This window comes from Aricia agestis, chromosome 9, assembly GCF_905147365.1.
Source record: "Aricia agestis chromosome 9, ilAriAges1.1, whole genome shotgun sequence".
Lineage (NCBI taxonomy): Eukaryota > Metazoa > Arthropoda > Insecta > Lepidoptera > Lycaenidae > Aricia > Aricia agestis.
In genome coordinates, this window is record NC_056414.1 from 16,505,704 (window position 1) to 16,527,959 (window position 22,256).

Below are 22,256 nucleotides of genomic sequence, written 5' to 3' on the forward strand. Positions count from 1 at the left end.
TTTCACATCGCTTACTGTATAAATACTTTTAATTGTAGAAATAAAATATCAAGTTTGTATGTGTCTTTAATTTTCTATAATTTATTTACACTTAGCTTCGTTTTTAGAAACATTATGCCTCTCTTTTTAAAGGTAAAAAGGTAACCTTTCCTAAGGTTCCCCCATATAAACAAATTTTTGTATGGAGATTGTTATTTTTTCAGTCAAATACTTTTAAGAAGAAGTTATTTGCCAATTTAACCCAACCAAGATACAAAGTTGTAATCTGAATCTTATCTTCGACTATACTCTCATTTCTAATTGCTTATGTCGTCCAAGACTGCGGCAGGCAGCGTGTTTTGGCTACTTTAGCGATGTACGCGGCGGAGAGACGCTTTGTCCTCGTTTTGTTTGGAGAGGCGTAGTCCACTTCGTACAGTCCGAACCTTTCCCTGGAAATCAAAGTTGTGTGTATTGAAACTTTAGAATTATAGGAATACTTTTTCAGTTCATTCATCTTGGTGTTCGTATAGTGATCCTTAAATCCTTCTCATTAGGATCACTATAGTCTGTCTGTTAGTACACATTATTCTTATTTTTATTGCTACAGTCTAAGTCGTTGATTCAACTCTATTTAATTGTGATATCTCAGTGTATATTTGCGTTGATTCAACTCTATTTAATTGTGATATCTCAGTGTATATTTGCAGATAGTACCCTATATTTGCTAGATACCTTATAGACTTACACGAATTCTCTGGTCCATTCAAAATGAATAATCAAACTCCAGTAGGTATACACACTCAACAGTATAAAATATCTGACAGCACAATGTAGCGCCTTGAGGTACCCCTTAATAACTCGACGCTTTCTAAGAATTAAGATTGAAACATACAAAAAAAACAATCTATAGACTTACGAGAAATCCTTGGTCCACTCAAATTTATCGATCAAGCTCCAGTAATTATATCCTCAGACGTCCGCACGACGACGACGCACCCATCGAAATTAATAGCAGAATGGAGAGCCTTGAGGTACTCCTCTTTATAATCGACACTTTTTAAGAATTTAAACAATGTGTAGACTTACGAGAATCCCCTGGTCCACTCAAAATTATCAATCAGACTCCAGTAGGTATACCCTCTGACGTCACACCCATCTACATAAATAGCGGAGTGTAGAGCCTTGAGGTACCCCTCTATATAGTTGATGCGTCTTAGGTCCTGCGTGCCCGGGCGCGTGGACACTCCGTTTTCTGTGACGATGATGGGTGGGTTGTTGTAGGCCTTACGAACCCAGTTGAGGGCCTTCCTGAAGCCCCAGGGGACTACCTGGAAGGGAGAGGTGATGAAGATGAAAGAGAGAAGAGAAAAACTATCCTGCAAGGGTAAGGTCCTGAGGCTCAAATTAGCTCCATGCCGAATTTTATCTGAATCAGTTTCGCTGCTTAAGCATGCAGAGCTTTTTTAAAATTGCTAGGCATAGCTTAGATACATTATTACTAACTAATAACATGCTTGGTAAACCTCTTAAGTTCAGATCAGTGACCAGATAACTATTTTGATAAAATACAATTAAAAGTATTACTTCATCCAAAGTTAAAAGCATTATAAAATCTTACCTTAAGCCACGTCGAGTTGCTCTTAGGCCAGTCATCTTTCTGAGTTTTAATACCACCGATATCATAATCAAACGATGGCTGAGCTGGGATTGGCTGGTAGTTCTTCTCTACCAGGTAAGTCGTATAGTGGTTGAAGCCCAGAAAATCTGCGGAACCTTTAATCATCTCCACCTCCTGGGGGGTGAATTTCGGCAGTCGGGAGCGGGGAAAGTGTTGGTGCTTGGAGATGTAGTCAATCCTCTTCCTCATGATGGGAGGATAGTCTCCTGTTTCGGAGAATATTGGATGCGCGAACCAGCCCAGCTGAAATATATTAAGTAGGTAGGATTAATTACTGGTTTTATAACATGAACTTTTTTCTAACCTAACATATTTGAAATGTTATAGATAAACGAGACTTGTACAGTTATAAACGGTTCTCGGCAATGTTCACAAACGTTTCAAAGTTAAATACTCTTAGCATAATTTTAGAGAAGACAAAGTTATTATAAGTACGAAAGTAATGATGGGCACAACAAAATTGACGTCTTGGATGTAGGAGAGATCTTCAAATTTATAATTGAATGCCCATTTTCTTTCAATATATTAACGGATACTAACCGAGAATTGTCTGAAAATTTCAGCAGCTATCTGGTTGTTCTTGGAGGTCGTGAGCGGCTCCGGCCACGAGAAGTCCAGTGTGATGCCCACGTTCCCTAAAATACGAAATATTTTACTGTTTCAGTGCTACTGTGTTGTTTGCAACTTTCCCTTCTGTTCAATTAAAGTTGCCAAGTTTCGAAAGCATTCTAAACGTAAGGAAACCTTTAGAATGCTTTCCAAACTTGGCAACTTAAATTAAATATGTTTTTTTACAAAACAATTAAATATGTTTACTTTTAAATGAATTCAGATACTTTTTAAATAATTTTATTATTCTGATGTTAGTATAACTCGGTAGATTACTAATATAATTATTTATTATTGAAATTAGTCTTTCATAAATGAAAGCATATCTACTAGTATAATAACATTATAGTTGCGAAAATGTGCTCTGCTTTCACGCCCTAAATCCTAATTATTCCCACATGATTACCTTGCTGTTTCTTCCTAAACTCCCTATCATACATCCTAAACACCATGCCGTGTGCGCGCAATACAGTGTGCGCACACAGGTAGTCGTCCGTCCCACTGGCGCCGAACCCCGGCGCTTCGATCCCGCCGTAGCCCCCCTGGCAGAAGGAGAGGGGCTCGTTGAAAGTCAGCCACGTCTTGACACGGGGACCAAAGTTCTCGAATAACACCTGAAAAAGGGAAAAAGGGAAATTCAATTAAAAAAGGAAATATATTTGTCAGATCCAGCCCTGGATTTATAAACAGGCTGTATAGGCCGCGACCTATAGGGGCGGCAGCGTCCTATGAGAGCGGCATATTTCGTATAATTATGGGGCAACGGGAATAAAGAGGCCTACACTCATAAAAAATATAAATCCGGCACTGGTCAGATCTGTGGTTCAATGGTTGGAGTTTTGTAAGAACCAAACTCCAACCATTAAACGACATCCAACTACATCCACAGACCACGATCATCAAGAGATGACAGTTGGTTCAACATCAAGAGATGATCGTGGTTTCAAACTTGGTTCCCAACGGTTGCGGCTTTAAGCTTAGATTCTGACGGTCGTAGTTTGAAGCTTTCCACATTGGAATAACAAACCATTGCTTTCAAATATGGTCTGCACAATGCAAACTGACCTGATTTGAGTGACAAGAGGGATATCCCACGTTGGATGGGCATGTGCAAAGTCGACACTGCACATTCTCCCACCATCCATGTTGGTCATCCGTCCCATTTAGTGAAATATGAGCCACGGGGTATGGCCCAAAATGTCGCGTTTTCAACACCCTGAGCTAAGCTGTGTTGGGAATAAGTTTTGTAAGTATTCATAGAATCGCTTCATTTTACTAAACTCGGCTCAGCTCAGAGATTCTTTAGGATCTTTAAAAAGTTTACTAACGCAGCAGCTTAGCTCAGCTCCAGTGACAGTCTATCTCTTACCCTAGCATAGCTGACGAAGTGATCCGCAATCAGAGGGTTGGTCCATCCTCCTAGCTGCTGCAGCGTCTGCGGCAAGTCCCAGTGGTACATCGTCACCACCGGCAGGATATTGTGCTGGTTGAGCAGGTCCAATAGCTTGTTGTAATACCTTACGCCATCTGGGTTTATTTTGCTGGAAACCAATTATCTACATAAGGTGGGTAGATCGATCAGAGAAGTTGATTTTTCGGTAAAAGGGGGACCTACGTAATTTCACCGCATATTATACCCATAACCCAGCTAACAGATCATCACGACCTACATTACACTGTCATAACTCATAGACCGATCAAATTATAAAGGTCCTCCAGCTGCCTATGTATCAGATTTACTGATAGCACAGGCGGCATGCCTATTTTTAGTTAGTTCAAAGTTCATTATATTAATCGTTTGCGTAGACTTTTACGGCTTGCTTCGTGACGTTAGTAACTCGTGTAAAAAAACAAACCACTCACTTACTAAACCCGCTCGGCAGTATCCTGGGCCAGGATATGGAGAAGCGGTAAAACTGGACGCCAAGGTCCACCAGCAGCCTCACGTCCTCCTCCACCAGGTGGTAGGAGTCGGCAGCCACGTCCCCGGTCTGGTGGTCGAAGATGCGGTCCGGGCGCTCGTGGGTATACCTGTCCCATATGCTCTCACCTTTACCTGAAACATTGTTTGAAAAAAGCTCTTGATTAAAATTATATGACGAGACAAGACGACGCCCGCAACTCCGTTGCGCCAAAATTCGTTTATCGCGCGGGAACCGTACATTTTTCCGGAATAAAAAGTATCCTATGTCCTTTCCCGGGACTCAAAGTATCTGCATACATTTCAGTAAAATCGGTTTGGGCGTAAAGTTGTAAAAGACAGATAGACAGACAGACACACTTTTGCATATTTTATACTATTAGATGTAGGTGTGGTTACGAGTATTGGGTATAATTCCTGACACTCAAGCACAAATTTCTCTTTCCACAGACACATTCATGGGTGCCGGCAAAAATAATTTCCAAGGGGTGCAGATTTTAGTTTTCTTTCTTTTCTTTTCACGTTTTACGAACAACATGTGACTGTCTATTTACGTCAACAGAATACATTTAGTGCCGAAACATTACGAACTATAATATTTGTACGGCATGGTAAAATGGTTTCCAATTGAGGGCTTTATATTTAAATAATTCCTGTTGGTCCCGAGATTCCCAAGGGGTGCAAGTGCACCACCTGGCACCCCCCTGCCGCCGCCCATGGACACATGATAGAGTCACGCGGATGAACGCGATAACATTTTACATCAAATTTCCCCCGGTCTCAAAGCCTCTATTTATACAAAAAAACGACAATTTTCAAATTGTGAATTACCCACATGATCCACTCATGTCTTCAATTATAGTTTCCCGTGCCAGTATATCGAGAATAGCTTACCGGACACATTCCAAGCCCCCTCAACCTGGTAAGCCGCGGTGGCCACTCCGAACTTGAAGTTTTGGAAGCATAGCTCTCGCTCCTCAGCGCCTGCGCCGATTCTGAAAAGGAGGAACATTATAATTGTTTCTTTGCTTTCATGCGGCAGTGTTTACTGTAAAGACTGGATTTATGCGTCCGCCCGAAAGCGCGGTTTGGGGGCCATACCGCGCGTTCGGGCGGACTAAATTACTACCTCTACTAATATTATAAAGCTGAAGAGTTTTTTGCGAACTACCTACCATGCGATTCGGACAGAATATTCAGATTAGAATTAATATAGAGTAGATCACGGCCCACGGGGGAGGACCTAGGATATGGTTGAGTGGGAAAATGTACGCTTCCCGGAGAGTTCCAGAATGAAACAAAACAAAGTGATAAATGATAATACTTAAGGGTGGTATAATGTGTCCTCTGCATAAAGTTCACTGTGATAGTAGCAGCGCTAAAAGATATACTTTTTCTTAACTTTTGTAGGGTAAATTCATGACGCTGGGGCGCTTATCCTTACAAATCACAAAGAATGGATCTTCCAGCGCTGCTACTTTCACGGAAAACTTTAACGATTCATACACATCCTGTATATGAAGACGGAGCCGCGCGGAAATTCTAGTTTATTATGAGTAAGTGACGAAAACAACTTACTGCAACACTAATGCTAGTAGTACAAACAAGCGGTCCTGCATCTTCGACCGGTAGCCACTAACTGATACCCTCTGATCTACAGCATACATAAATTGGATCAGTTGCTGCTCGTATGTGAATATCGGTGCAATCGCTAATGTCCAGCTTCCGTTGACTTCGGCTATCTTCGGGAGAGTTCGGTGTGGCTCGGATCATGTAGAGTAGATGCACACCGCACCGCAAGAGTCGCAGTCGTTTTTGTTGCGTTGCAGTAGTAACGAAATAACTATTAATCGTTTAAATAGGTGCAAGGGAACTTAAATCTTCAGAATATAGAAAGAAAGAGTTGATAGTCAGGGTTCCCTAGAATTTTTTTTTATTACTATCAAGCCAATTTTTCGTAAGTAGCTTCATTTTGTTAAGAAGAAGAAGATACAAAATCAGCTGGTTAGGGTTACCTTTTTATGGTTCCGTAGTCAACTAAGTTTTGTTGATTACAGAACCCACTATTTTATTAAAACGGAATTATTTAATGAAGCAATCTGAGTTATAAGTTTTAACGTTGGGAGAGTTTGTGTTTGAGAAAACCGGTTTTAGTGAATTGTCGGCGGCAGTGATGTTTTTTGGGTGTCTGGCAAGAGTCAATAACTCGCATTTCGCGATTGGGATACTGATAACATAACCAGTTATGTATTTGGGTGCACGGTAGTGCATCCGCCGAGACGAGTCAAGCGAAGCGCAAGAGCACTACCTGATTCCTGAAGTGCTGGGAAGCTGAAATTTGGTATGCAATCTAAGTTTGGTATAAACCTAACAAAAAATTTGTAAACTTATAATTTTCGCCCCGCACCAAAATGGGTGGTGTAGGTTATAAAAGACCTTCACCAATTTTATGAATAAGGACATAAGAGTTTACACGGGACTGTGGACAGTAACTAAAAAAACCTATTGTAAGTACAAGAACCAACTTACAAAAAAAAAAAAAACTAAAATCCCACCAAAACAATTCTTTTAAAATGTTGCCGAGACGACCATATAAGGTTTACCCTGTGAAAAAGATATGAGATCTCTTGTAGAGCCAAGTAGAAGCGAAAATTATAGAATTCAGAAGAATGTACATGGCCTAATTCTACTGACCCTTTTTTCCCCTTTTGAGGCAGGCCGGTCGTGGAGGGAGTCCTGTGTTAGACAGATCCAGGATATCCCTCCGTATTGATGGCTGAAGGCAAACCGCAGGTGATTTCCGGGGGTAACAATATATTTTAATAATATCCAAACGAAAGACATAAGAACAATAAAAATAATTATTATTTTATATCATATTATGATAATATTAACAACTAGAAAATTTGTAGAACAACTAGGTTTGTCTACAACATGCTATCACATATACATGATACAGATGAAAATATGTCATTGACTTTTTCTAGTGCTTATTAGTAATCGCAATTTATAACATTGTGCCAACCACTCCCTTGGCTTGTCCCACGAAGAGGAAGTTACAGTAAAAGTTTCGTGACCCCTGGGGGAGTTGCGAAGCTTCTGTCCTCTACAGAAGTCGCCACTCGCGGCTCGCCGGAAGTAGAAAAAAAAAATATTTTATGAAAAAATTTAAGCTTTTTTTTAAATAAGGGGGAAACGGGCAAACAGGTCACCTGATGGAAAGCAACTTCCGTCGCTCATGGACACCAGCAGCATCAGAAGAGCTGCAGGTGCGTTGCCAGCCTTTTAAGAGGGAATAGGGTAATAGGGGAGGGTATGAATGGGAAGGGAAGGAAATAGGGTAGGGGATTGGGCCTCCGGTCACTCACTCGGCGAAACACAGCGCAAGCGCTGTTTCACGCCAGTTTTCTGTGAGAACGTGGTATTTCACCAGTCGAGCCGGCCCATTCGTGCCGAAGCATGGCTCCCACGTATAAAGTTATTTATTGAATGTATAATTCTATAAGATCTAATATGATCTAATTTAAAACTATTTATATTATGGCAAAACAATGTTTTCCGGGCCAGCTAGTTTGATATAAGATTGTTAATTTTAACAAATGGATTAATTGATAAAAAACAAACAAACAACGCGAAACATTTTTTCATACAAACTAGGGGGTCGCATCATCAAGGTTAAAGACACACTGTTTTTGCAGACTTTATAAAATATAACCTGTGTCCTACGAAGAATAAAAACTAACTGTGTCCAAGTATTATTTTAAATAAGGTTTGGTAAAAGCCGCCCTTAATCTAGAGGTTGATTAGCAGTTGCTGTCAAATTTTATAAAAAAAATTATTGAAAATAATATTTATATCTTATTGCTATGTAATGTTTTTTTAATTATGTTAAGGGCCTGTTTCACCACTTTCTGATAAGTGCCGGATACTTAACTTTCTCGACATGTCAGTATGGAGAATCTGTCAAAAAAGTTGTGGAAAAAAAAGTCCGCCGGTACGTTTATCAGGAAGTGGTGAAACAGGCCCTTAGTGTGTTTAAGTTTTTTTTCTATTAGATTTTTAATTTTTATAAAATATAAAAAGTTACCAATTTATGCACGAGTATATTTTTATTTATTATACGATTATCACCTTATCTAGTCAATACATATCCCTTTTTTTCATAAAAAAGCGTGGATAATGATTAAGAGGTATTTTTTTGTTGACTTTAATACAGATTTTATACAGAAAATTGAGACAATATGACATACAGATTTTAGCAGTTCTTACTACAGATAAAAGGTCGAAACCATCTGGCAACACTGATCTAGTCGAGCGCGCGCGCGAGACATATCATTTATCTAAGTCATGGAACTAATAAGTACTACCGTAATCTAAGTACACACAATTACTAATATAATTTTTTAATTCGCGTACCGTTTGGTACAACTAATATAATATATTCTGTGGTACCGTACACATCTATATCAAAACCATAGACTTATATATTTTATGATCAAAACAAACACGTGACGTCACGTACTACGTAAACGCCAAACGGTAAAGCGGTCCAACTAATGTGCCGGTCCGTAGGTCATGCAGTTTATTCTAGAGCACTCGCATTAGTTATACTACTGAACAACAGATGGCGCACGCACAGAAACTTCTAGCTCCTTTCCAGATTCTTGTAGCGCTTTCGTGAAATTTCGTCTAGTAACGTCACTTCAATGATAGGTGGCGCTTTCCCGACTATATAAAGCTGGCTCGCCGCCCTTGTCTCGAGTTAAATATCTCGAACAGACATCAAGTAAAACTAAGAGTACCTACAGCTGAGCCGTGCTAATTACATTAGTGGTGCTTGAAATGGCGTTGCTTCCGTATTTTAACAATGGAGCGCTTCTCCCCGTGGAACGAGAAATGTTCGGATCTGATGTTTTCAAGCCATTCCGCCAGCTAGTCACCAAAGAACTATTCCAGCCGTGGGCCAGCCTGCAGCCGTTCGAAAACATGTTCAAGCAGATGGAGCAGCTGTCGTCTATAATGAATAACATGGCGTTGAGGGAGGCGTCCAAAATCTCGTCAGACTCCGAGAAATTCCAAGTGAACATTGACGTCCAGCACTTTTCTCCGGAAGAGATCTCGGTGAAAGTCGGCGAGGGTTTCGTGACGGTGGAGTGCAAGCACGAAGAGAGAAGGGACGAGCATGGATATGTATCTCGGCAGTTTGTGAGAAGGTACGCCCTGCCCCAGGGCTGTCTCCCAGACACGGTGCAGTCCCAGCTTTCCTCCGATGGAGTCCTCGTCATCACAGCTCCCAAAGTCCTGCCCATGCCATCGACCGGCGAACGTATCGTTCCAATAGTGCAAACTGGACCCATCAAGAAGCAAATTGAGTCGCAATAAACATGTGGACTGTTGTATTTAGTTAAGACTGATCTGTGTACCTCCTTGTATATTTCATTTTAAGTTAAGTTAATAAATACTGTATATGTAAGAATATATGTCTTTCATTTATAAGTACATAGCAGATTTTAATTACGATATTATTTGTACACATAACAGTGAACTATTAAATATATAAGTAGTAAACGTAGCAGTAAACTGTACTTTAGCATAAAAAAAGAATCAAGTAATTAATTTATAGATAGAGAAATAGAATAGAAAACGCGCGTTTACATTTTGCGCTGATCTGAGGGTGTATCTGATATGTGAGGGTGTATTTTTATTATTAAAATAATTAAAATAATATACTAAATAAAAGTATCCTAGTCCTTTCCCAGGATTCATTACATACCAAATTTTAGCAAAATCGGTTCAGTGGCTTAGGCGTGAAGAGGTAACATACAGACAGATTGACTTTCGTAGTAATTACAATATTTAAATTAACGAAAGCGGTGTCCAAGGACATCTATTTTTTGAGTCGAAAGTTAAGGCACAAAGAAAGCTTTATGTTTTGCCTGAATACAGAAATATAATTATTCAGACTGTATAACCATTAAACACTAAGGACATTATGAAATTAAACGTGATAATATTATTTTTCTAGTGTAAAATTATAATGTTTGTTTCTAAATTTACTTACAGTAAGTATTAAATTTATATAGTTTTTTATTTTTATTTTACTTATTTAAGTACTTTTATTACTGTCCAATCGATTGTTTTGTTTTTAATCTCTACTTACTTACTGAGTCATAAAATTAAATGTTAACACTTGGCAGCAATGCAACGTATCGCGTTATCCAAAAATAAACAACATTGATATTATGCTACCTTTTGAAACGGTGACGAGCATAGTAAACAGCGGCTAGCAGCTGCTGTAGAGTAATTTACATACTTAATACCCTATAATACTTTGGATCATATTCAGAATCTTATTTAGAAAATATATAACACATTTCACTTAATTACGATCATACAACATTATTAGAATATCGTCACAATAACTTCAAATATTACGCCACTGGTTTACGTTTTCAAGTATACTTATTTTATTTATTTACAAGTTTATTATCAATAAATGACTTAATTATAAAAATTAGAACATCAGAGTAGCTCGACCCCAGCAGTGCCATCTTTTGACATAAGAAACTACTTTTGCCAAAAGATGGCAGAAGATTCTAAAAGCGCCATCTTTTGGCGAATAGCAATAAACAGTCTACATATAAGCTAAACAATTGGTCAGGTCTACATTTCGATCACTAATATACAAGATACACAGTCCGCGGCAAAAAACGACCTCACTAAAAGAGCACCAAACGCAACATTCTGGTGGACTTTCGATTTAGTAGTGCTCGAACGCTCCGCTGGGAAATATGGGACATATTTCCCAGCGGAGCGTTCTCGTTCAACAATTGTAAAAATCATACGTTTAAAACGCAAAAAAGGATGGAATTTCATATTTTATAAGTATTAATTTTATCATAATATATTTCACACAATTGTATTATAAATATTGCTATTTCGTTAAAAAATCAACAAAAAACAGTTTTAAAATTAAGTTGTAAATAAATCAACACGTGGTATAAACCATCTCAATTGCAAATACTCATACTAAAGGTACTTATCGTAGTTTATCATGCCTACTTGAAATGTTCGGGTTATACACTGTGTTTCTGTTCCACTTGGTGGAGTCGCTATTAATTATTATTTATTTTATTGAGGAATATATTTTTTTTAGGTTTCCTCGAGATCCAGTTAGATGTGGAGATTGGATATCAGTTAGAGCACGGCAAAGATACGAACAATTTTTCAAGCCGACTTTAGCGAGCGTTGTATGTTCTAAGCATTTGTATTCAATGTATACACGTATATTTTAGTTAACTTTAAAATTAAACATATAAGAACAACATAATATTACAAGTAAAAATAATTACTCCACACTTTATACATTAAACTTTGGAAAAATTAAAAAATGGAATATTAAAATTATTACAATTAACAAAAAATGTTGAACAGTTCGACTCCACTCATACTTCACTTCACCCTGTTCCAGCGGCGAAGCGCGGCCGTAAAATTATTGAAGTGCTTTTTTGGAATTGTAATAATTTAAACTTTAAGACATATGGACGATGGTTGAATTTAGTTTGAAGCGTGCGTCGTTCGTAAAAAATTATTGCTTTGTAAAAACACATTGTATATTGTTTTATAAAAAGATATTTAATAACTATTATTAAGGTTGATTTTAGATAAATGTATACTTTTTTAAACACTTTTACTCGGCGACAGATTTTCGAGCAGTTTTGTATGGGATTGTGTATCTTGTATATTAGTGATCGAAGGGTCTACATTATTATTTACGTTATTAATTATTGTTTTAATTACTATATAATAATTTGTCTACAATCATGTTTATACTCAAACAATGAAATTCTTAATAAAATAAAAGTCATAAATGTGTTCAAACATGTTAGTAATATTATGGCAAAAATCTTTTCTAAGCTTCTGCCAATGATATTCTTTATGGCGCTACCAATTGTTTGTAATACCTGACGTAGTGTTCTAGATTTCTTGAGATGTTTCTGCACTGTACTAGATGGCGCTTTTACTTTTAAATAACGGCAACTTCAGCTGTCTGGCACTGAATTGAACTGTGAACAGTGAACTGCGAACAGCGAAAACGACAACTTCGTTGCGTTGAGTATTGTGAATCGCCATTTGCCGGTCACTAACAACATTAATAATTCTGATTATATCGCGATTTACAAGCGTCTGACTTAAAAAATGTCCTACTTTCCGTTCTACATCGAGTGCGAACAGCCTCGGCAGCAGCGGCTAGCCGATCAGCATTTCGGCTTGGGCCTAACTCCGAGCGACTATCTCACGATCCTGGCCCTACCGCAGGGCAATAGTAACTACTTGAGACAATGGCGGAACATGCAGGCGGCGAATCGAGACACGGGCTCCACCATTAAAGAAGACAAAGACAAGTTTCAAGTAAACCTGGATGTCCAGCACTTCGCACCGGACGAGATTGAAGTGAAGGCGGCCGATGGTTTCCTGATCGTGGAGGCCAAACATGAGGAGAGAAGAGACGAGCACGGGTTCATCTCGCGGAGTTTCGTCCGGAAGTATCCTCTGCCGGACGGAGTACAGGAGGATCTGCTGACGTCTAAGTTGTCTTCCGATGGGGTTTTGACTGTCGTCGCACCTCTGAAGGCTCCACCGAAGGCGTCCAACGAGAGAATAGTTCCCATCGTGCAGACCGGGCCCGTGAGGAAGACGGAAGGCGAAAGCTCCTAAGTGTTGATTCGTGAATCGTGATCATTCCATTATGTGTTGTGTTAGATTGTGCATTTATTTTTGAGGTGAATAAATTCTAGTCATTTTAACGTTTCTAATATTTTTTACGATAGTTTTAGATTTGTTTTTAACATCCAGTGAGTTTATGAGAATGTCTTTTCTGTCTTGTAAGTAAACAAGTAGAAAATTGAGGATTTTTTAAATTTTTGAGCTAGAAATGCATTGACTTGTGAGAACTAAAGACCTAAAAGACCTATCTATATAGAACTGTTTTTAAAAAATTTAACTGTACCTACTAACTACTACGCTCTTGTAGGCTATGGAGATTGCAGCCTGCAGGTGTTTCATTTAAAAAAATAACTTATTTTAAAGAAACTTGTTTGCTCATCCCTTTTCAGTCATGTTCAGTGTTCACGGGAAATAATTTTATAAATGTAGTTGATTAGCGCCATCTGTTTTTACATACATATACTACGAGATACTTGAAGTACTGAAATGGTTTTTGTGTATGTCTCTAGATGGCGCTTGTAAGATATTCGGTAAAATATTTTAAACTAAGTCTAATATTTTGAATTTAATAAAATTAGATAAGTATATTTTAAAAACTCGTACCAGGGCAGATTGAGCAATAATCAAAGTATAAATGGGATGTATTATAGTAATATAATGTCCTAAAATATATTATCTCAGTGCCTAAAATTTACTAGACGGCCCGGGGATGAAATTTATGGGTAATAAAGAGCTGAGTTGAGAACTCATTTATCAAAGAATACTGCTACATCACCTATTTATCTACTACAGACTACAGTACTCAAAACATGAGCCAAATGCTTTATTGCAAACGAAATCGTATTAGTTTCAAGTGCGCTCAAACCGTACAAAAGAATTTACATGAGCAACATAACATGTCGTTGGAAAGTGAACCGTGTGTCGATCAGTTAAGGTTTTATTTTAAACGTGCTTGTCGGTAGTAAAATACTGAGCATTAATCGGTTTCGAAGTACATCGGTCGTTAGGTTAACACGAATTCTCTCAAGGATATTAAAACGGATTTAATTATTCTACATCTATTCTGCAATTCGGATTTTCTATTGCTTACTATGCAATACAACTGAATCAACAGTGATTACGGAGCGAGCTATAATGGTTCCAATTTACACAGTTTATAACAGTAACTGTATTTACTGTTAATTTCCTTGTTCTAACTTGGCAATGTGACGACTCTAACAATTCATTCACATATTTCGTTTATTCTTCGATTATTACAATTTATAAAATCGTAGAGACACATAATATTATAATATATTAGTAGTAGGTACCAAATAGAGACCGAAAAACTTTATAGGTACAGCGTCTTGGTGCATGTGCTCTGTTCTTTTGTTTCGTTCTAGAATATTTTAATGCTATGAATCGAGTTGCTCGTGGATGACGTTACGACTTTACGAGATCAGATAAGCCCATAAAGTTAATCATGTTAACTTTATGGGTAGGCCACACTTTTCATATGAGTGAAAAAAATGGCGATATTTTATATGGAACATTATAGGGCCCGCGAGACTGTTTAAATGTATTAATTAAGAGGAGTCCACACCACCGTTTTTCCATACAAACGTTGTCCCCTGTTTCCTCCCTGGATAATGCTGGTAGAGTTATGATTTTTTTTCTGAATATCTATGGCCACTATTTGCATGTCCCTATGTTTTCTTTTTTTTATAATTTTATTATTAAAAAAGATAAGAACTTCCAAAAACCCAAAAAAATGGCCAGATTTTCCTCTGTGTTCAAACACCCAGAAAATAAAACTGGCTAAAATATACAAAAAAAGTAAAACATAGGAACACAGCTCAAGCCTTGCTTTAATTTTTAATGAAAAAAGTACTTAAATTGGTTAAGTTTCGGAGAAGGAAACAGCGGACAACGAATCGAAGATTTTCTGTTCTTTTATTAGAACTTTTGTCGTGTTGTCTCTATCGCGCTCTGCCGTGGAAGACTTGAGATTGGTGAGACAGCAATACATTTTCAAATACCTATTTTCAATTTCTCTCGCCTCTGGTGTATCCTCTTAACGTAGGTACTAGGTATTAACACTTCTCTACCTCTATTTCCATTGCGAATTTGACAGAGACATTAGCAACGTGCTTGTTATGTTTAAAGTTCAAGCGTCAGTAACTCAGTAACAATAGTTCTCAACTGCACTTGTAGTTTCAGACTTGGCCTCATTGATACATTGTTCAGAGACCGTTCAGAATTATTTTACCCCTGCCACGAACTTTACTCCGAAGACATAAGTATCATAATGGAAGTGCAGAGGTGAATTATCTCTGAACGGATTGTAGACAGAGTTTGGGCTATTAGATTATCTACCTGTAATAATACTAGATGCAAAGTGTTTCCACAAGTTTTGACAAAGTATGACAGCGGCTTCGGGAAAAAAATCGCATATGAAACTGAAGTCTGAAACGAAACTCAAGTAAATACGTATGAATAGTTGTGAAAATGAACCCGGAGTCCTGAACTTTTTTTAAAATTAGGGGGCAAACGAGCAAACGGGTCACCTGATGGAAAGCAACTACGCGTTGCCGGCCTTTAAACTTAGTGCAACACGCTAAATGAGTCGTTGCAAACCATACCACCGACAAAATTTTCATTCCCGATTTTTGCCGATCCCGGAATCCTGAGATTTTTTATTTAACAAAACTAGATGAGGAACCGTACATTTTTCCGGGATGAAAAGTATCCTACATCCTTTCCCGGGACCCAATGTATTCCCATATTAAATTTGAGCAGGATCGGTTCAGCGGTTTAGACGTGAAGAGGTAACAGACAGACAGACACAATCAGACACACTTTCGCATTTAAAATATTTTAACAAAATGTATTTTATAAAAAGTCACTTCCACAACTTGCTAACCAAAAATGAATTTTAAACTACTTTAAAGGCCCGGTTACTATCCGATATCTGAATTCTGATTCTAGAATAGAATTTTACCACAATTGCTACCCACGGACGTAAAAGTTGCTACCCTTTTTGTTTCATGTTAAGTAGTTTCAATTGCAACTTCACGCGGCAATTGCATTGCATTCTTAAATGAGCCATTCAAAACTGAAGTTATTTAATACATAAGTGGGATATATAATATAATATATACGTGGGAGCGCCATGCTTCGGCACGAATGGGCCGACTCGACCGGAGAAATACCACGCTCTCACAAAAAACTATTTATCGCGCGAGAATCAAAATTATCCTATGTCCTTTCCCGGACAGCAACATCGGTTCAGCGGTTGGGACGTGAAGAGGTAACAGACAGACAGACTGACAGACACACTTTCACATTTATAATATTAGTATGGATGTCATATTATGTGTGTTTAATAAAGAATTTGAATTTGAATCGGAAAGACGTAACACGCACAACATGCAAATCCAAAAATACACCCAAAAGTTCCGCTTCGCAATGCATAAACCCAATAGCTGTGTCGGAATCGGGGATAACACATGCAATTCATGCATTCCGACCATTAATTTGCGCTGGTTCCGTGCGGCGTTCCGCCCGCGCCGGCCCCGCACGATACGGACGGGATTATGCAAAACGCTCTTTGAACGAATACTTTATTGAGCCAGTATGTTCTGGTAATACAACGATTATAATGATTGGTGCGTTATGAGAAGTAATGAGGGATTTCGATATTTCATTTGCCGCTAGGAGGCAGACTCGAATCGTATAACGAACTTATGAAACGCCGCCTGGTAATTTTTCCGATACTTTTCTACCTACCACTGGCCACCAGTAGCCCTAGCACGGCCACCAGTAGAAATGCGAAAGTATGGACAAACTGTGGAGATAAACTTAAGGTAGCGTTCCGATCTTTTTTCGTTCCCAAAAATTCAATTAAAATGCCACTTTATGACAGACTATAGTCCTAAAAATTTGAATAATATCCTACTCTATGACATATACTATAGTCTGTCGTAAAGTGGCATTTTAATTGAATTTTTGTCGGTCGCGACTGGCTGCGGTAAAGATCGAACTGCACCTTTAGTTTATGTCCACAGTTTGTCTACACTTTCGCATTTCTACTGGTGGCCGTGCTAGGGCTGCAGGCGAAGCTACGTAGCAACAGCTGGTTAGACGCTCACAATAGGGATAATGACAAGGTCAAAGATTAGCGAATTTTGTTAATAAAATTAAGAAATCATGGTAGAAAATATGTGTTCCCAAAATTTCAGCTTGATAGCATTTGTATTTTTTTTGTTATGCGCCTTCAAAGTTGGATATTCAAGTCGATTTTTTTTTCAATGAAATTTCTTAATATTTGTATACCATTCGATAACTTATGCAATTAAAAGCAACTTTTGTTATAATACCACTTTCATAAACGCAATATTTAATAGGTATACCTGTCGAACAAAGTTCTCTCCCGATGCATACAAACTACGAAAGAGTGACGTCATACTTTCGTAGTACTTTGTATGGAGCGTTTCGGGCAGGTCCTTTTTATGAGATATTTCAATTGTCATATCTTGGTGAATTTTTAAGCTATTAGAGTCATTCTTTCAGCGATGTTTCTATTTTTTAAGTGTCTTTCAATTTCCGATAAGAAAAAAAAATAGTCATCATGCCTATTCCGTTGCGCGAACATTCGCTTATCGCGGGGAACCGCCATTTTTATCACCAGTTATCAGCTTCTTCAAAAATGGTTCGGTTTCATTACGTCGTAATAAAGAATCACAAATGAGTACACGGGCCATTAGGTTTCTTTCAGTGAGCTCATGAGTCATGTGGCACGCAAATATCGAGCTTTTTTGTGTACTCAGCTTTTGTCAAATGCGCCAAAACCGTTTTGTGGTCAATCCCCAGTTCTTCAGCTACATCGTAACTACTTATATGCCGATTTTACCGATTTTAAAAAGGCTTTTCTAAAATTTTCAATCCAGATTTTCTTTTCCAAGTATTTATAGTTAAGATGCCGTGAATCGTAATCGATATGCAAAAATAGCACAATAAAATAGCAACACAGTATGCGTGCGGCATCCGAAATCTTGTCACTTCGCGCTTCTCACTTTCGCGTTTTCGATTTCATTTATCTTGATATTCAGTGAGAGGGGTACGTGAGGAACATACGAACATCCCCTCCACATCTATACTTACCTACTAATATTATTTAAAATGTGAAATTCTGTCTGTTACCTATTCACGCAATGGGTGAACCAATTTTGGTATCCTATACTGATATTATAAATGCGAAAGTGTGTCTGTCTGTCTGTTACCTCTTCACGCTGAAACCGCTGAACCGATTTTGCTGAAATTTGGCATGGAGATACTTTGAGTCCCGGGAAAGGACATAGGATAGTTTTTATCCCGGAAAAATGTACGGTTCCCGCGCGATAAACGAACTTTGGCGCAACGGAGTTGCGGGCGTCATCTAGTAGACTATGCGGAGAAATGTTCGGTTCCCGGGTAGGAATTTCGGCGACACGGAGTTGCAATTGTCATTTAGTACGGTACTTCATTATTATACAGGGTGTAACAAAAAAAAGTGATAATACTTTAGGGTGTGTACGTGTTCCTTGTAGAGAGTTCACTGTAAAAGTAGCAGCGCTGAAAGACCAAAAGAAATTTTCACTTTTGTATGGGGAAACTCGTGACGCTCGGGCCCTTGCCCATACAAAAGTGAATTTTTTTTTCATCTTTCAGAGCTGCTACTTTCACAGTTAACTCTCTACAAGGAACACGTACACACCCTAAAGTATTATCACTTATTTTTGTTACACCCTGTATACGTGGGAGAGCCATGCTTCGGCACGAATGGGCAGGCTCGACCGGATAAATACCACGTTCTTACAGAAAACCGGCGTGAAACAGCGCTTGCGCTGTTTCACGCCGGTTGAGTGAGTGAGTTTACCGGAGGCCCAATCCCCTAACCTATTCCCTTCCCTACCCTCCCCTATTCCCTTCCCTTCCCTACCCTCCCCTATTACCCTATTCCCTCTTAATAGGCCGGCAACGCACATGCAGCTCTTCTGATGCTGCGAGTGTCCATGGGCGACGGAAGTTGCTTTCTATCAGCCGTTTGCTCGTTTGCCCCCTTATTTCATAAGAAAAAAAAATTATAAAGCTGAAGAGTTTGTTTGAACGCGCTGATCTCAGCAACAGTTATAACCAGTTCCAATAAAAAAAAAACATTTGTATGTGGAGTTTCTCTACTTTTTCAACTAGTGGTTCGAATAAAAAAATGTTTTTTGCGACTATAATAACTATTGCGACTAATGGTGCAAACTTAAAAAACTTTTTGTGCGAATAACATCACGATGAGACCGAAAGGGACGAAGAATCAGTGGAAAATGTGAAAAAAAGGGGAAAATTATTATAAAATAGTTATTTTGTGTTGACGCGGACAAAGTTGCGGGCAACAGCTGGTTCAAAATATTCCCCTCTTCATTCCAAATATTATCTAGGTATGTAAGCTTTGTTAAAAAGTACCAGCTTTTGTTAGAATAAATACGCCAAGAATGAAGAATCTGAATATTAGGAATTTATTTTTTACATCTGGCAACCATATTATATGGAGAGTAGAGGCTGATACGATGATTTTGTTTCTTGTAACCGTAGGGCGTAGGGTGAAGCCAAACGAGCGTAATTTTGTGAGTCGTGAGTTGCAGAATTTCGGTTGGCAGAAATTATTCTGCAGTATCTGCATAGCAAATTTCATCAAAATCAGTTCCGCGGTTTGAACGTGAAGAAGTCAAGAGGTAGCAGATAGACAGACACTTTTTCGTATTAATTATAATAATATTAGTAGGTATGGATGTTTTTTTATCAGATCGGTCTGAGTGATCGCACTGGACAGTTTGGCCTCCTCGTGTATGTGCTCGTGCATCGTTACATGTTTTAACTTTATTACTTTGCGAAAATTATGACTTTATATCTGTTACTATTTGGAATATTAAGCAGGAGTTTCAGGTCTTTTGAATTGCTCTAGTTTTATAGACTTATGAGTTGTGGCTGCAATGTTACGAAAAATCTAGCAAGGAAAAGCAGGTAAATAGAAATGGCTGACGAAATACGTGGGAGAGCCATGCTTCGGCACGAATGGTCTGGCTCGACCGGAGAAATACCACGTTCTCACAGAAAACCGGCGTGAAACAGCGCTTGCGCTGTGTTTCGCCGAGTGAGTGAGTTTACCGGAGCCGCTAAACCGATTTTGCTGAATTGGAGATACTAAGAGTCCCGGGAAAGGACATATGATACTTTTTATCAAATAAACGAATGCTGGCGCAACGGAGTTGCGGGCGTCATCTGGTCATTAAAATACAAAATATGAAGTCTGTTGATATGTAAATATAGTTTTATATGTACGTCATAAATATAACAATTTTACATAAATAGGACGTATCTGCTCATCAGCGCCAGAAATGTTGTAAAAATTTATTGAATCTGACGGTGCCTATTATGTAGATTCACTGTACATTGTGAGATAAACTCAGCTTATTATTATTCAACATACAGCGGGTCGTCCCGCTCAGCAGATCTGGTGCCAACGAATGTGACAGTTCAAGATTATTTTGCCGTTGGTAACACCTTTATGATAAGCACATAAGGCTCACAATCATAGAAATAAATTGGAAAAAAGTGTATGGAGTTATACACCAGGGAAAAAGCTTCGCGCGAAACAACGTAGCTTTTGAACCAATGTTAAAAAAAGTTCCGCACTAGTTAAAAAAGTAAAATAAGTGCATGGAAAGTGTATTATATTGTTACTGTGGCGTTTTGTCCTTTTGGTCGAGTAAAATAAAACAAAACGTCAACAGAATATATTACAATTTATTTATAATAAGGGGTCGGGGTACTAAGGGCCTGATCTGGTTTTGGAAGTACTTTTACTCTCCTGGTTTGGCGGGGAACAAGGGCGACGGCGATAGCAGAAACCATATGGAGGTCCAGCCTGCGAGGAAGCTGGAATGGCCCTGGGGAGTGATCGGACGGAAGCCTCTTCCAGAACAGGTTCAAGGGACTAGGAGATACCTCTTCAGCCTCGAATCCAAAGGTCGGACCCTGGAATACCCATCGTCCACTTTTAGAAATATATCCTATGGGACTCCTCTGATAGTGACACCCTGCTCCGCGCGACCATGCGAATTATAACCAAAAGAGTAGATAGTCGGTGCAGAGGTGAAACTATCAGAACGGAGTTACATATTTTTAGTTTTTTTTTTACATCTAAGTAAAAAAATATGATAAGCAAGATGGAGATGAAAAATGAGATATTACATTGAAACTAATAATTAGATAAGTACATGATGAATTCGCCCAAAAATCATGACGAAGCATATCTAAATTTTATAACAAAATGGTGGCGAATAAAGCAAAGGAAATCTACGTAATTCAACAATATGCAACACTTACCCTATCGGGGTGCAAGACGACACTTATATTATCAAAATAATAATTCCGAAGTCTATAATTAATGTTACTAGGACTTATTTATTAAAAATCAAATACTGATTTAACTGATAACATTTAAATGCGGTGATAGAACGTTAAGACTTCACGGAGACAAAGTTAATATTATGACGCGGCTCCAGCAAGTCCCGAGAGTGAATGTGTTATGTGAGAATAAATGGCGCGCGCGACGGCCCGCTATTCGTCGTTGGCCGGCTACGACGTAATAATAATCTTTATTTTCTGCTTATTTTAAACAAAAAAATGTTATTGTGCGGTATTATTTTTTTTGTTGAAATGCGTAGATTATGATTATGAATGAATGAAATTAATTTTACATTCGTTTTTAAGAGAAAAAGTATAAAAATGGTTAATGCTATATTGCTATAGGGCTTATTACATATAACCGATTTTTCCGAAATTTGTTATGGAGATACTTTGAGTCCCTGAAAAGGACATAGGATCTTTTTTATTCCGAAAAAATGTACGGTTCCCAGACATTCAATAAAAATTATTTCTGCTTATACCGCTACATGGATTTCAATGATATTTGGTATGTAGGTACGTTATGTGTCGGGAAAGGACATAAGATACTTTACATCCGGGAAAAAAGTACGGTACCCGTATGATAAACAAAAATGATTTGCGCCTAAACCGCTGAACCGATTTTGATGAAAATTTGTGTGCACATACTTTGACTCTCGTGAAAGGACATAAGATAATTATTGTCTTGAAAAATGTACGGTTACCGCGTTATAAACTTTCCTATTTTGCGCCTAAGCCGCTGAACAAATTTTGATGAAACTTGGCATGGAGATACTTTGAGTCCCAGAAAAGGCCATAGATCCTTTTTATCTCGGAAAATGTACGGTTCCCAGGCGTTAAATAAAATGATTTCTGCTTATA

At 38.3% G+C, this 22,256-nt stretch overlaps 3 protein-coding genes and 1 long non-coding RNA gene across 4 annotated transcripts; 2 read left to right on the forward strand and 2 right to left on the reverse strand.

Annotated features, from left to right (window-relative positions):
• Positions 1 to 61: 61 nt before the first annotated feature.
• On the reverse strand, positions 62 to 5,989 carry LOC121730055 (myrosinase 1-like). The gene is made up of 9 exons (XM_042118843.1): positions 5,769 to 5,989; positions 5,085 to 5,185; positions 4,133 to 4,325; positions 3,639 to 3,810; positions 2,676 to 2,883; positions 2,201 to 2,295; positions 1,601 to 1,903; positions 1,069 to 1,310; positions 62 to 431 (listed from the first exon to the last, which is right to left on the reverse strand). The coding sequence occupies exons 1-9, from the start codon at positions 5,855 to 5,857 to the stop codon at positions 305 to 307; spliced, it is 1,530 nt and encodes a 509-aa protein (XP_041974777.1). The 5' UTR covers positions 5,858 to 5,989; the 3' UTR covers positions 62 to 304.
• Positions 5,990 to 8,941: 2,952 nt separating this feature from the next.
• On the forward strand, positions 8,942 to 9,666 carry LOC121730056 (protein lethal(2)essential for life-like). Its single transcript, XM_042118844.1, has one exon. It carries the CDS (start codon positions 9,033 to 9,035, stop codon positions 9,570 to 9,572), a length of 540 nt encoding a protein of 179 aa, XP_041974778.1. The 5' UTR covers positions 8,942 to 9,032; the 3' UTR covers positions 9,573 to 9,666.
• A 2,598-nt stretch (positions 9,667 to 12,264) lies between these two features.
• Positions 12,265 to 12,997, forward strand: LOC121730057 (protein lethal(2)essential for life-like). Its single transcript, XM_042118845.1, has one exon. It carries the CDS (start codon positions 12,390 to 12,392, stop codon positions 12,906 to 12,908), a length of 519 nt encoding a protein of 172 aa, XP_041974779.1. The 5' UTR covers positions 12,265 to 12,389; the 3' UTR covers positions 12,909 to 12,997.
• Positions 12,998 to 20,718: 7,721 nt separating this feature from the next.
• LOC121730542 lies at positions 20,719 to 21,464 on the reverse strand. The gene is made up of 2 exons (XR_006036124.1): positions 21,315 to 21,464; positions 20,719 to 20,963 (listed from the first exon to the last, which is right to left on the reverse strand). It is a non-coding gene; the product is annotated as an uncharacterized LOC121730542 (long non-coding RNA).
• Positions 21,465 to 22,256: the final 792 nt, after the last annotated feature.

What these genes read in the sequence shown, in the direction of transcription:
- LOC121730057 (XM_042118845.1), top strand. Translation starts at nt 12,390, where the DNA reads ATGTCCTACTTTCCGTTCTACATCGAGTGCGAACAGCCTCGGCAGCAG.
- LOC121730055 (XM_042118843.1), bottom strand. Translation starts at nt 5,857, where the DNA reads ATGTATGCTGTAGATCAGAGGGTATCAGTTAGTGGCTACCGGTCGAAG. An exon ending in GTTTAGGAAGAAACAGCAAG is followed by an intron (nt 2,296 to 2,675) that starts GTAATCATGTGG and finishes TTCGTATTTTAG; the next exon opens with GGAACGTGGGCATCACACTG. An exon ending in GAGTGGACCAGGGGATTCTC is followed by an intron (nt 432 to 1,068) that starts GTAAGTCTACAC and finishes TTTGATTTCCAG; the next exon opens with GGAAAGGTTCGGACTGTACG.
- LOC121730056 (XM_042118844.1), top strand. Translation starts at nt 9,033, where the DNA reads ATGGCGTTGCTTCCGTATTTTAACAATGGAGCGCTTCTCCCCGTGGAA.